Source organism: Hyposmocoma kahamanoa, unplaced genomic scaffold (assembly GCF_003589595.1).
Source record: "Hyposmocoma kahamanoa isolate Upper Pololo Valley unplaced genomic scaffold, ASM358959v1 66, whole genome shotgun sequence".
NCBI lineage: Eukaryota > Metazoa > Arthropoda > Insecta > Lepidoptera > Cosmopterigidae > Hyposmocoma > Hyposmocoma kahamanoa.
The window spans coordinates 6,454,980-6,468,931 of record NW_020653854.1 but is presented as its reverse complement, the minus strand read 5'-3'; the positions used below and the strand labels follow the sequence as shown (position 1 = coordinate 6,468,931).

Genomic DNA, 13,952 nt, shown 5'->3' with positions numbered 1-13,952 from the left:
GGGTGTAATACGGTACTCACCTTGTGACTATAGTAAGATGGGTGCAATACTGTACTCACCTTGTGATTTTATAAATTGTTTAAACGAGTTTATAGCCTAAGTCATGTCTTATTATATTGGCGGCTCTATTCCAGGTCTCAGAAAGTCAGCAGACTAGGGTTTTTGTCGTAGAAATCAACTCATGGTTGATGAGAGTTGCTCTTGGCAAGCACTTTGAAATGCACTAGTGGTTTCCTCCATGTTTTTGGCTTGTCCAGGTGAGATTGTGCACAAATTAGTATTTATTTTTATTAAATAAGTATATATACTTACTATATATATACTAACATAAACATGTATATAACTACCATTTTTTTAATAAATGGAATTTGGTAAAGTATACATAGGGGCTGACAATGTAGTACAATAAAACTTGAATAAAACAAAATAGTGAATAAAAAATATTTTATTGCTTACACTTTTCAAGCCTCTGTCTTTTTCTTTCCTGGTATTCCTGTACATTGTCAAACCTTCTTTTGTACAAAACTTTTATAGAATCATTAGATTCTTTATTGAGTTCTGAAAAATCTACATGTGCAAACATTTTCACTTTTTTACTTAGTTGTAAAGTTTTATCTTTCACAATACTGAAGATTGTTACTTCACTATCTACATTATCATACAAAAATAGTGACGAATTATGAAATTTTATAGCAGAAGGACATCTCTCCATTGTCAATGTATCAATCAACTTATGACTAAATTTATGATTTACGGTTTCTAATTTATAAATAAGTAATTTGTTGAAATTATGTACAACAACAGAAAGAAAACAGGAGTTCTCATCAAATTTTGCAACTGTATAATGAACGATGGGTAATGTGATAGTCTCTATGCCCTCTGTGTCCATTGTCTTGCTAAATTCTTCTTTTAATTGATCATCATTCACATCTACATAAGTATCAATACTGTAGCACAGTTTGCCTTCAACATAATCCCAGATTTTTATATGACCATCTCCCGAAGCGCTTGATACGTATTTCTCATTGTGTGGCAATATTTCTATATTTTTCACAAACTCCTTATGTCCAAGGCAGTATGACTGTATATTATAAGTATTAGGGTAGCATGACACTCTGATTTTTTCATCCCTGTCACTTGTTATAATAAATTTATTGTCAGGTGTTTGTAATACGTCTAAAAGCAAGCTTAAGTGACCTAAAAGTTTAGTTCCCGAGTCCTCCGTTTTGATATTGTAAATGAGAACGTCTCCGCTTTTATCGGCGACTAATATTTGCTGATTATCAGTCGTAAAACGAATCTTACTCGCACTTCTAGGTAGTAAAAATGTTTTGTATTTTTCAGAAAAGGGGCACTCGTACACTAGTAACTGTTTGGATACTGATGTTATTACAGCCATGTGTTGACCGTCAGACGACAGTGTTACATCCGATATAGCGTCATTTTCCTGTGATTTAGCTTTCTGCGGCAATTCGATAACATTGTGGTTAGAATAGTCGTAATGATCAATGTAAAGATTTCTCACTACGACAACACCCTTGTCACTTACTGCCAGAGAGGTCATGGTTCAAACAATTTTTTTGTTTAGGTTAACACAATAATCGCCAAAAGTTACAGGATTTTGGGCACAAATTAGAAAGATTACTTATAGGATAAGCAAATTAATTAATAGAAAGATAAAAAGATTTGGAATGTAATTGTGAAGGTTAGGTTATAGTTTTTTAAATTCCTCCCGCTAAGGAAAAGGCAAATGTTTAAAATCATCAGCCAAGTCGTGTGTTTTGGAACTTTTGGTACATTTTAGTTTAAAGGTCGCGTGGCAACCAGAAACGTTCAGCCTTGTTGGTTGATTATGTACACACGCCAGCACATCAAGCTACACTTTGACGTATCTTGTTCCGTTGCAGTGGAGGCGATTTTCGAACAAAAATGTATAGTCTGATGTGCCGTTGTCCGTACACTGTTGGGTAATTTTCAGAATAATTTCAAATAGTGGAAATTTTTCCTGAAAAGTTAAAGGCGTTTCTTTCTTTCTTTCTACGTTTAGAAATATGTTTTGAAGTTTTACTTTACGTGAAGTAGAAAATAAACTTGTTTAAAATAATAACCACACAACCGAGATATACAATGATTTCACAGCACCGAAAAAAAAAATGGAAAAAGTCAGACGTGGAAAATTAAAGGAAAAATGTTGGAAAAATACTCAGAAAAATATTTCATTTCTGAAAAATTGATTTTTTTTCAAAGTGGAAGAATTTGAACTGCCAAAACAAAGCACATTTTTTTTATGTGCTAGAAAAATAATCGAATTATCCATTGACTTACAATTATATGGACGTCGGGTCCGCGCTAAAAAGTGTCCGCACTTGTAAGGCGCTAAAATCGTATACAGAGCGCGACACTCCGCTTTAGTCTTCATTTGTTCTACGGACAGCGCGATACTGCGATGACATAATAATTTAAATTTCGAATAGGTTGACTTGGGACATTTTTTTCGTGGTTTTTGTATTAGACCCGTCGTCCATTTATTTTTAAGTCAATGGAATTATCTTATTTTTTTCCATCTATAAGCGAATTATAGATAATTTGACGTTGACGTGTTTTTGACGTTTTAAGGACTGTGTTGTGTTGTGTTGGCGTTCGATTCGATTTTGCTTTTATGCTTTTACTTAATTTCATCTACTAACCTGTAATTTAAAGAAGTATTAAAAAGTATATTTAATTGAGATATGGCTGCTATGATATCGTCTTGGAATTCAGAGAAAAAACATAGTGATGTTGAAAGGTTTGTGCGTTGTGTTTTTTATTATCATCTAAAATTAAAGTATATTTTCTGTACTGCTGTACTATAAAATGTTAGAATTGATAGAAACTAGTCTGTTATATCACGTTAGAGAAAAAATTATGTTAATTGAGGGGTAATGTTATTAATAACCTACAAAATTCTCCAACAAACATTAGATGGATATGCATATATCCAGCGTACCTGAACAGCAAAAAAACGTTGGCCGAGGGTCGACGGCTTCCCAAGAAGTACTGCGTGGAGAATCCGACACACCAGGAGATCAGAGATGTACTGGTTACCACTGGCCTGCGAGTTGGTGTTGAGAACAAACTGTATCCTCGAGAAAGGAGCAAGGTACCAAATTGTTTACGATTTTAGTTTTTCCTTAAAAAAATCGATATTTATTAACGGACTATTATTTTTCTCAGTATTTAAAAAAATGTTTACCTTTATTTTGTATTGTATTGTGTTTTCATATACCTTATTTTTGTTTTTTCAGGAAATGACATACAGAGGTAGGATCAGAGTGCAGATCAAAAATGATGATGGCACACCACTGAAGCCGGAATTTGCAACTAGAGAAGATGTTATGCGATACATCGGTGATAGCATTCCTAAGATGAAGACTCGACAGAATAGGTTTGGTTACCTTAGGTTTTAAATTTATTACAACATACAGGTTATTTGTAAAATGCTAACAACCTCACAGGACTATATTACTAACTTAAACAACAACTTTTGTCTTATGATTTTTACAAAATGTAATAAATTTACCGAAAAGAAACTTTAAAATTTTATTGTACTACTATCTGATACTTTTTAGATCTCTATCGGGTAGTAAGGTACTTAGTTTAAAAGTGCAAGTGTCCTCCCTGATGACCCCCATCTGCGCTTTTATGTTTTGTACAGAGTTATCGCTGTTTAGAGTGTCTATTTAAATATTTTTGTATGAATGTAAAATGCGATGAATTATTAAAAGATATGGAACAAAAGTTGTTGCTTATGATGTTAGTAATATAGTCCTGTGAGGTTGTTAGTGTTTTACAAAATGTGTATAGTTGTGTTGGTTAAAATCTAAAATTCTGTGATTTTTAGTTAATAACACGTTCAAGGCATCAAATTTATGACTTTTTTGTTTAAGATGATTTAAATATTTTTTTTATATAAATATTCTGTTAAGGCACTTTAATTATTATCTGGAATTGCTTATTATACATGTTTTGTTAAGGAGAATGTAATTATTACCAATACCTTTTTTTTTGCATAGGCCGGCTGACCAACAACCTCAGACTACACAGGCTAGCAACAAAAGCAAAGGGAAGAAAGGGCGGCGATAAATTATATTACTCAAATTATTTGTTACAAAAATATTACAAAATACATTATATTATTAAAATATAAGTTACAATGACAATTACATTTAATTATATATTATCCTTATGAATCATAATTTCTGTTGAAATGTTTTTTAAGAATGGTACCGAATAGATTTTTCAGCAAGTTTATTTGAGCCATTTTTATCTCTAGCTACACTGTACCCATCAATAATTGTGACATATGGTGTGTCATGTTTCGGACTTTGAAGCATAATCATTGGGTTAGACAAATCCTTAACAGGTATCACTGTTGCATTTGCTTCACCAGCTTTTTTATTTTCTGCGGTATATGTGCCATTTCCGCTAAAGATTCGCTTATCGCTGGAGTTATCGTCTGGGATATGGATGATGCTTTTTTCATAAATTTCTTTGGATTGTACAGATTGTGATTTTTGTCCGAATTTATCCATGGGTGGAAATCCTCTGAATCCTGGAACAAATTGTGGTATAAGTGTTGTGCTTTTTGCTTCGTCTCTTCCCATTTCGAGCTCAGTTTCTCCTTTAAATTTTGCGAAGTCTCGTCGAAAGTGTCTAAAGGCGTCTTCATTTTTGAGTTCTTTATTTGTTTCCTGGGCTTCTCTATAAACTGGACTTTTGGTACCATCTCGATCTCCGAAGTCTCCTCGTATGTGTCTAACGACTTCTTTGTTTTTGAGGTTTTCATTTGTTTCTTGGGCGTCCGAATAAACGGGACTTCTGGCACCATCTCGATCATTGTGTAATCCTCGTCCTCCATCGAATCTTCTGTCACTCTCGAATCCATTGCCACTTGCATACTTTCGTGTATCACTGTAGGAAGTTTCTTCATAATCTGTTGAACTGGAGCGATCTTCTCCGTGTGCGGTATCACGTTCACTATTTCCATTATTCCCGGAGATATTTCTTTCAGTGCTTGTGTTATGTGTGGAGCCGCTTCCTTTACTGAGTCGAAAATCGTCTCTCCCAGAGCTATAGGTATCTCTTGTAAGTAATATGGGTACGTCCGAATTCGATCCGAGATAGCTGATGTCACTAGGGGCAGCATTATCGGGGGTCGTGCTGGGAATCTCGGTGGGGGCAACAGCGACTTCGGTAACAGTCGACTCCTTGGTGCTAATCGTGGTAGGAGCAGTTGTCTCTTTTGACGACTTAAAGTTTGCAGGTCTAGATTTTTGATTACATGTGCACGATGATTCATTTTTGTCTTTATTTTGGCTGCGTCTAAGTTTAATCTGACTCTGCTCGCTGTCACTTGACTCGTCGAAATCTGAGGGAAGCATATTATCAAACAGCTCACTAAGGCTCCTAAGAAGAGGAACGTACTTCTTATTATGTTTCTCATTTCTGTATTTTTCTTGCTGTATTGACTGGTACCTGCGTTTATGTCGAGGCTTTTGCACAAATTTCAATGTCCTCGGCTTCAAAGGACTCTTGATTTGAAATCTTTTTCTGAATTTCAATAAAGAACTCCGGGGTGAAATAGTTTCTGTAACATTTAATAATTTATTAACATTTGAATACTTTGGAGTAAAACAATGTTAAGGTGCAATTTTTAAAATAGCTTACCAGGTAAATTTAATTTTTTTGATTTCCTTGGCTTTGATTTTAGTGCTTTGTTGAACGATAATCGTTCCGATGTATCTGCAACGGCAATAAATCCAATTTTAAAAGGTCATATGCTACATTTCGTTCCATAATGGAGTTGCTCATTCTGACAGAAAGAGTTCGTCCAGGTAACCTTACCTATTTCTGCCGCCAAGGATTACTGTATTCTGGTTTTGAAGGGTAAGATGCTGGTGAAATTACAGGCACATGGGACTTGTCAACTTATGTCTCATGGTGACAGTGCCCGTCGGATCTTTGCGATTTAAAGCTTTGAGTGGCTTTGCAACTGTTATGGACAGGCGTGTAGCTTCCCATCAGGCGCACGACTCGTTCGTCCTGTCACTTGACATTATAAAAAAAATGATTAAGATAAATCTTATACCTGATAATATTGGCCGCTTTATGTATTCAACTTTCTCTTTCTGCTTCGATTCTGCAGCTAAAATATCGTTCAGTGATACCGATTTTGACACCAAGTCTGCCAATAAAATAAAACAATATAATGAAACCTTGTAAAAATGTATATAAATATTGATATGATGCAAAGTAAATGCAAATGACATTGCCAAAATACTTCATCGTACTAAATATTTCGTCGTGTAGGTATACGTAGGTAGGTACTTAAAAAGATTTGAATAACGACGATTTTGAAATAACACAATAACTTACCAGATTGTTTAGGTTTTTTGGTTTTGCGCAGCTTTGACTTTAATACTTCGTTGAATGAGATTCGTTCAAACGTATCTAAAAATGGAGAATAATTCAAGGATGAAAGTATTTAAAAATAGAGTTTTGTGCGGACAACGGCACATCAGACTACATATTTGTGTTCGAAAATCGCCTCCAGTGCAACGGAACAAGATACGTCAATGTGTAGCTTGATGTGCTGGCGTGTGTACATGAAATTTGATTGTATGGAACATAGAATAGCCAGCAAGACTAGAATAACACTTGAAGTAATTAATAAATTATAAAACAAACTTGGTAGTGTTGTAGGACGTTGTGTAGTTGCAGTTTTCGGTTTTTGCCTAGATTCCGCCGCTATAATGTCGTTCAAAGAGACAGGTTTTGCAATCAAGTCTGCAAATAAAAAAATATCACAATTTATTAGAGAGTTACAGAAAAATTTCACACATATGAAGGGACTTTATGCAAAATCTAGAATAAGTATGTTTACACATCACTATCTCTCTCACAGATCTCCCATAACTAAATGATAGACACCTATACTAAACTCCGAATATGTTTCCCTTTGGACTCCGAGCTCAAGCAGCCCAATGGTTTAATTATTTGTACTCAATTAGCTGTTTGGTGAACTTCGTTTGTTTTTTGTTTAATACAGATCCGATGACCTGTTAAGCCGAGTCGTCGAGTATATAAGCAGAAATAGAGACGAAATGTCAATTTGTTTGAAAACTATTCTGCCAAATCATTACGGTGACAACTGCACTCTAATTCGCCAGCTCGAATTCGAAACAATTGACGGGTGTCGTCAATTGTTTCACTTTAATACGACCAGTTTAACTTGAGCTTTGCTATAATGGACGAAAATTGAAAAATTACATATTTAATTACCGATGAAATGTGATTTCGTTTGTTTTGTAATTAGATGTTTTGCTGTTTTTCCCACACCACCGAATGGAAAAGCCCGCCATAGAGATATTATAAATATTTATTACAATAAATACAGAATAGTTTTAGAATATACGCCGACGTACACACAGGTCAGTTGTTGGCGCTGTACTATTTCAACTTTCTAATTTGTGATTTCAGTGCAACCGAGAGTTGATATTTAAAAGTGATATGATATGTGTGATATGATTTTATAGTGCTCATTTGCCTGATTAGTTGCCAGGGATGGATGGCCCTTATTTCATCTCCATTTCTGGTTACATACTCGATGAGTCGAGTACTGAGGTGTAATTGTATCGTGACAGATACAGTAACGGGGTTCTAGTGTGTACGCTTGAAACAGTCTTCATTCGCTAGAGTGAGTACTGGTTATCGTCGGTTCACTGCGAACCGCACGCGTTTCGCTCGCGGCAAGCTCGCGAAACACGTAAGTACACACTATGATTTTTGGTAACATAACATGCAACGGTTACGGTTACATACTGCTCGCTAGTGAGTACCCGCCTTAATGAGCCGTAAGCCCTCGTTACATACTACATAGTTCAGTATCACAATAAAAATAAGTACAATATTTGACACGCAGTACAATTTAAAAATACAATATGGAGACATAGCTTGTGTTGGTATTCGACTACAGCCTAATATATATATAATATATAATAATAAAATAAATATTTTGACGTATTTCGACTACACGGAGGCTCGACATTAAAAATATGAATTTAAGAAATTTGATTTTTTTTAATTGGTAATGTAACATGATTGACTAAACTTAGCTCGATAAAAAAAGCACAGTTCCGTAAAATTTTACTTTTTTACATTGACTTACTTTTTTATAACATTTATTTACTGGAAAATCAATTTCATTCGATTGTTATTATTTATTTATTTAATAAGGTACATCCACAGAATACGCATTACGCATTCCTAAAATAATCTAATTCTAATACATATCTCATTAAGGAGTACACATTAGATTAATAAACAATTTAAATTTGAAATAATTAGAATTGGATTCATACGACTATAAATTAAATTTAACTATTGTTTAGGAGCTATAATATGATTTTACACCATCAATAGGCACTTACTTAATATATACTGAGACATAATATTTCCATGAATGTTCCGTAATAAATACGTCAGTTGACAGTGAACTTATTTTATAGTAAGAGGGTATATCGAGCCATGACCGCCGACTTATCGTAAACGACATTTTTACCTAAATAGCGTTTTTTATTGCAAATGATATTTTAAATATTTATTATTATTTAACATTATGTATTATTTAATATATTTAAAACGGACAAGGACGCGTCGACATTTCCTACGAAAATTACATCAAATAAAAATTAAGCAAAAGCTAAGTTTATCGTTACCTCAAATGTTTTTTATATTTTAACGTAACGATAGAATCAATATTAAAAAATCATACCTACCTGCCGTTAGGTTGAGATAGTAAATCATGTATTTATATTATTATTTTTAGGGAGTTCAATGTTTCTATCAAAGAAGTATTATCTTGTAATACTTATGAATATTATTTATCCAAAGAATTACGATTTACGCACGATTGGCAATACAAATAATTTGGTTATTGTAACTGATGTTTAAGGTTCAAATTAATAACTAATACTCACAGGGTATTATAACACAAATAAGTACGGCGTAGATGTTAAATTTTGAGATTTCCATGGTAAGACATTGTAGGCTCTATACTCTACTGCAACGTTGTTGCATTATAGTCACACTGCACTGCGGTCGGCTGCTTCCAAATCGCAGATGTTATAATTTTTTTTATATAGGCTGGCGAATAATTAATATTGTTAGTGAACTCTTAAATTCTTTTAGATCGGTTATAAGTAACATAGAGTTGAATTTAAAAATGAAAAGCTGTGCTGTCGACGTTACCTTGACCTTTTGTGTGCAACAAAATAATTTCAATTTTCCTTTGCAGCACTGGAAAACGGAAATTATTAATTGCAATTGATAATTAAGGTTTTTTGTTAATTTGACATATCAACATAATTACATATAACATTACATGATTACATAACTGATTACCTACATGTCGCACTGTATCGTAATATGTTTCCGACTAGAATTATAGTATCATCATTTTTATTTTATCAATGTCATATCAATGTCATAATATTTACAATGAAATTTATAATACAATGTCAAGAAATTATGTGAACGTTACTTTAAAAATTAATGCTATATAACTAAAAAGAGAAATATAAATAAACACATAATATTGTCAAAATACAACGACGGCACATAATAGTATCTAACAGTAGCTCTTCACTAAATCAAAATGCCGAATTATAAAAAAAAAATTACATACGTTAAATAAAAAGTTATAAAAAATATGATTAAAATAAGTAAAGAACAGTTGATAAGTGTACTCACAGACAGCGATTCTTACAATGATTTTGAGATATCTATTTAAAGCCGTCATTAACAAAATTAATGAAGATGTAAAGGGTTTACGAATTGTCTTTCACTTTTGATTGTTAAAATGAGTTTTCCATTTGTTAAGCACTCAATATAAATTGTATTTCTTAACCTTGTACGAAATGCTGAGACAGCTTCGTTGTCGTTCATGACGCATTGTCTTATGTGTTGAATTGTATTGCAAAAGTCACGTTTGGTATGCTCTTACGGAAATAAATATTTTTGTTGCACATGCATTGCTACTGGTTACTATTTTTAACCGACTTCATGAAAGGGAGGTTCCTTTTTTCTCCCATATTTATGTAGCTACAGTCGCGTTTTTTTATCTAGAGTTTCATAACTACGGTAGCGGTAGAGCTCCTTGTGAAAGAGTTCATCCAGGGAAGTACTGCCACCTTGCTTATTTCTACCGCCAAGCAGTAATGTGACCAAGAGTAAGGGTACTGGTGAAATTAAAGGCACAAGGGACATGTCAACTTGTGTCTTAGAGTGACGGGTGCGGTGGCAGTGCCCTTCCTATCTTTGCGATTTAAAGCTCTGAGTGGCATTGCAATTCCTATGAACAAACGTGTCGCTTACCATAAAAAAAAAATTCTCGATATGTTATATATATACAGGGTGCAACTGTAAGTAAATATTCAATGTAGAGTTGTAAAATCTCTATTCTTCGTAGTAAATAAATCAACGGTCCAAAGTCGAGCTTGACGTGTTCTTGACTAAAGATAAAGATAAATTTATTTCAATATAACTCAATCTAATACAATACACTTAAAACAAATCTTAATAAAGCTATACCGGGTGGAAATTTGTAATGTCACCTGGTACTCTAAATACTGGAGATAGCAATTTGAAAAAGGGAACATTCCTTTATTTTTTAAAAGAAATAAAACTGCATTCATAGATTTTCGAAAATTTCTAGCAACACGCGGGAATCGAACCGCTTTAATCTGAAAAAAATGCACCCTGCACTTTTATTGCATCGATCGATAGGGTTAATTATAAGAATAAAATCTCTGTCACAAAGTTGGTTAATCAAATGAAATAAAAACCATGAAATCTTAACGTATAATAATAAATGAAAAAAATGGTAATCTAACTAATTAGTTGCTCGAAATGAGCTTCACAATTTTGGATACACAAATTTAATCTTTTAACGAATTCATGTTGAGTTACTTGTATTACAAATCATATTCTGAACCCCAGCTTTCAACTCGTTTACACTTGCATAGGATTTAAGGTAAATTTGATTTTCAACATATCCTCACAAAAAAAATCTAAAGCGGTGAGATCTGGTGATCTCGCAGGCCATCTGATTGTGCCGTGTGTACCAATCCAGGTATTAAAATGGTTACTAATGTAGGCAGTAGTGACTCTGCTGTTATGGGCTGGAGCGCCATCTTGCTGCAGAATTATTCGATTTCGCTCTTCCTCGGATAAAACATTTAACTTATTTCTTAAGAGATCCAGTATTTCAAGATACTTGACAGTATTCAAATGACCTTCGTACTCGTGGACTAACACAACCATATTTCTCATAATTCCGCACCAAACGTTGAAAGAGAATCTTACTTGATTGTTAGTTTCATGAACATGAACAGGATTCACTCGTGACCAATAATGGTTATTGCGGCGGTTGTACATGCCGTTATTACTGAAGTTGGTTTCGTTAGACCATACAATGTTACTTAAAAAATTCGGGTTACGACCAACTTCTCTTAGCATGTTTTGACAGAATTGAAGTCGTCTTTCGCAATCCCCAGGATGCAATTTTTGCACCAACCGGCCGTCACGATAACATTTATACTTATACTTTTTAAGCACTTGGGAGTACGCGAGTGTGGTTCATTCCAATATCTTCTGCAGCATCTCTGCTTGAAGCCTTTGGAAATGCTTCGAAGTATTAACACAAAAGTAAGTTAAAACATTAAGATCGAATTCGGAATAGTTCTGTAGAACAGTTTGCCGTCGCTTTTCGTAGCTACCCGTATTTTTTAAATTATTTACCATTCTTTTCAGAAGGATTCGAGTTGGTACTTGTCGATCCCGATATCTCTCTTCATACCACCGCAGAGTTAAATTCACATTTTTGTTATTTAAAAAATAAGCGTCCATTAAATCAAATTGTTCTTGATATGCCATTTTTACGACACAAATATGAAATTTATTTATTTATAGGAAAATTATCAGTTGGCCAAAGAGTGCATTACAAACATGTGCAAATTGCAATCTTCTTATCTAAATAGCACTTCGTCATTTTAATGAATAAATGACGTCAACGATAATTAACAAGTAATCTGATGGACCTTTGAGTAGAAATGCTTTAACTTGACCCAATGAATTTATTACTCCAGATTTTATGGTTTGTAGAGAGATTTCATCCTCATAATTGACCCTATCGATTGATTTAATAAAAGTACAGGGTGCATTTTTTAAAAGATTTTAGCGGGTTCTATTCCCGCGTGTGGCTAGCAATTTTCGAAAATTTTTGAGTGCAGTATTATTTCTTTTTAAAAATAAAGGAATGTTTCCTTTAAGTAAGAATGTCTATCTCCAGTATTTAACGTACTTTCCTTCCAAGTGGCATTACAAATTTCCACCCTGTATGACTATACGAGAATTAAAAAATGTAAAAAAAAAATATATTTGCAAAAAGTTCGCTGTTTTTGTTTTCTACCCGGCTGACGATTTTTTCAAATATAAAGGTGATTGATCCCAAATCGATATATACCTATTGATGTTTAAATTATGATATAGCCTATTTTAGTTCAAATAATTTCTGAATGTATTCGACACTGGAAAACTAAAACGTCTAACGTGCATTTCAAAAATATTAAAGGAGAGCGATTGAAATTAATTTTTTTAAGAGAAAGAAGTCATAACTCTAGTTTTATTGAAATTTGTATTGAATTGACATTCAATTATTTTTTGTGAAATTATTCCTCTAGTTTGTTATGATTTATAATGCAAAGATCGAACACTTAGAAAGAATTCCTTAGATTCGACCGGAGTCGGCTAAAAAATCGTTGAAAAACCAAATACAAAAGATCCGACAACAAGCACGTAGAAAAATTCGTGAGGTCCGCTGGTTCGTTCCGTGACTTAGTTGGCACAGCGTAAGTGACAGAGGTCTGTGACCTTGTATACCGGCTGATCTGGGGTCAGAACCTGAACTTGTAAGATTCCTGTGCGCGCACAGGTCATAGTGCCCTTCCTGCATAACCAAGAGGTTGTTAAGGAGGGGCACTATGGGGGCACTATAAATAAAACTTATGTAGAATGATACGGGACAACTATATGGAAAAGTAGAAAATTTTAGCTTTTCCATATATCTAATAAACAAAATTACAGTTAATATTTTTTTTCTTAAAGTATTACTTTAAATATCTCTCTTGTAATATTTTGCAAATGTACGTTAGACGTTTTATTTTTCCAGAGTCGTACTGTATATTTGCTTATTCTTGTTTAAGGCTAAGTAAGATTAAATTCTCCAACTTAATTTTACCACTAGCATCTTTAACGTAGGTTTCCTTCCTATTTAAAGCAGATAAATGATATTTAATTTATTTGGCTGAAACTGCTTCTCTATCTCTGAACTCTATTAGGCTTACAGTACATTCATGTTTGAATTCTATATAACATAATAATAAGAAAATTAAATTAACAATGCACACATCGGACAAATTTCCATCTAAAGTTGTTATTTGAGGTCGTGACACGCCGGTTTATTTGAATTCACAGTAAGATTAAGAAAACTAAGACAAAACGATATATGAAACAAATATATTACGCTTTTAAACTTTACCTTTTTAACTGCGATGAATCAATTTACTAGGTATTTGCATACATAACTATTATCGTAATAAATACATTTCCAGGAATTTAGAATTACAGGAAATAACGTTATCTAAAGTAGCAGTTCTTTTCGTAACATAAACCTAGTTTTAAAATCGATTAAAAATAATATGCAAGGTAAATTCTTCTTGAATGTGTATTGTTTTCAGTTTAGGTCTGTAATTTAAGGTTTTATGTTAGTATTTGGTTGATTATTTCCATTTTGTATGAAAATATATCTTCATAGTCTCTATAACGACCTCGGTGGCCCAACGGCTTACACTATG

The 13,952-nt window shown here is 33.5% G+C and overlaps 3 protein-coding genes and 1 long non-coding RNA gene across 4 annotated transcripts; 1 reads left to right on the top strand and 3 right to left on the bottom strand.

Annotated features, from left to right (window-relative positions):
• Positions 1-445: 445 nt before the first annotated feature.
• On the bottom strand, positions 446-1,624 carry LOC113231855 (tRNA (guanine-N(7)-)-methyltransferase non-catalytic subunit wuho). Its single transcript, XM_026466391.1, has one exon. The coding sequence runs from the start codon at positions 1,562-1,564 to the stop codon at positions 446-448; it is 1,119 nt and encodes a 372-aa protein (XP_026322176.1). The 5' UTR covers positions 1,565-1,624.
• Positions 1,625-2,528: 904 nt separating this feature from the next.
• On the top strand, positions 2,529-4,139 carry LOC113231826 (signal recognition particle 19 kDa protein). Its single transcript, XM_026466359.1, has 4 exons — positions 2,529-2,785; positions 2,962-3,139; positions 3,285-3,424; positions 4,053-4,139. Exons 1-4 carry the CDS (start codon positions 2,730-2,732, stop codon positions 4,120-4,122), a joined length of 444 nt encoding a protein of 147 aa, XP_026322144.1. The 5' UTR covers positions 2,529-2,729; the 3' UTR covers positions 4,123-4,139.
• A 182-nt stretch (positions 4,140-4,321) lies between these two features.
• Positions 4,322-5,617, bottom strand: LOC113231824. Its single transcript, XM_026466358.1, has 2 exons — positions 5,510-5,617; positions 4,322-5,398 (listed from the first exon to the last, which is right to left on the bottom strand). The coding sequence occupies exon 2, from the start codon at positions 5,336-5,338 to the stop codon at positions 4,406-4,408; it is 933 nt and encodes a 310-aa protein (XP_026322143.1). The 5' UTR covers positions 5,339-5,398; positions 5,510-5,617; the 3' UTR covers positions 4,322-4,405.
• Positions 5,618-6,210: 593 nt separating this feature from the next.
• LOC113231827 lies at positions 6,211-9,047 on the bottom strand. Its single transcript, XR_003310579.1, has 4 exons — positions 9,018-9,047; positions 6,727-6,825; positions 6,415-6,489; positions 6,211-6,223 (listed from the first exon to the last, which is right to left on the bottom strand). It is a non-coding gene; the product is annotated as an uncharacterized LOC113231827 (long non-coding RNA).
• Between the last annotated feature and the right edge of the window lie 4,905 nt (positions 9,048-13,952).

Bases quoted from the DNA above. Each gene is read 5' to 3' on its own strand.
- LOC113231824 (XM_026466358.1), bottom strand. From the start codon at position 5,338: ATGAATCATCGTGCACATGTAATCAAAAATCTAGACCTGCAAACTTTA.
- LOC113231826 (XM_026466359.1), top strand. From the start codon at position 2,730: ATGGCTGCTATGATATCGTCTTGGAATTCAGAGAAAAAACATAGTGAT. The intron at 3,140-3,284 runs GTACCAAATTGT...TTGTTTTTTCAG, and splicing joins ATCCTCGAGAAAGGAGCAAG to GAAATGACATACAGAGGTAG. The intron at 3,425-4,052 runs GTTTGGTTACCT...TTTTTTGCATAG, and splicing joins ATGAAGACTCGACAGAATAG to GCCGGCTGACCAACAACCTC.
- LOC113231855 (XM_026466391.1), bottom strand. From the start codon at position 1,564: ATGACCTCTCTGGCAGTAAGTGACAAGGGTGTTGTCGTAGTGAGAAAT.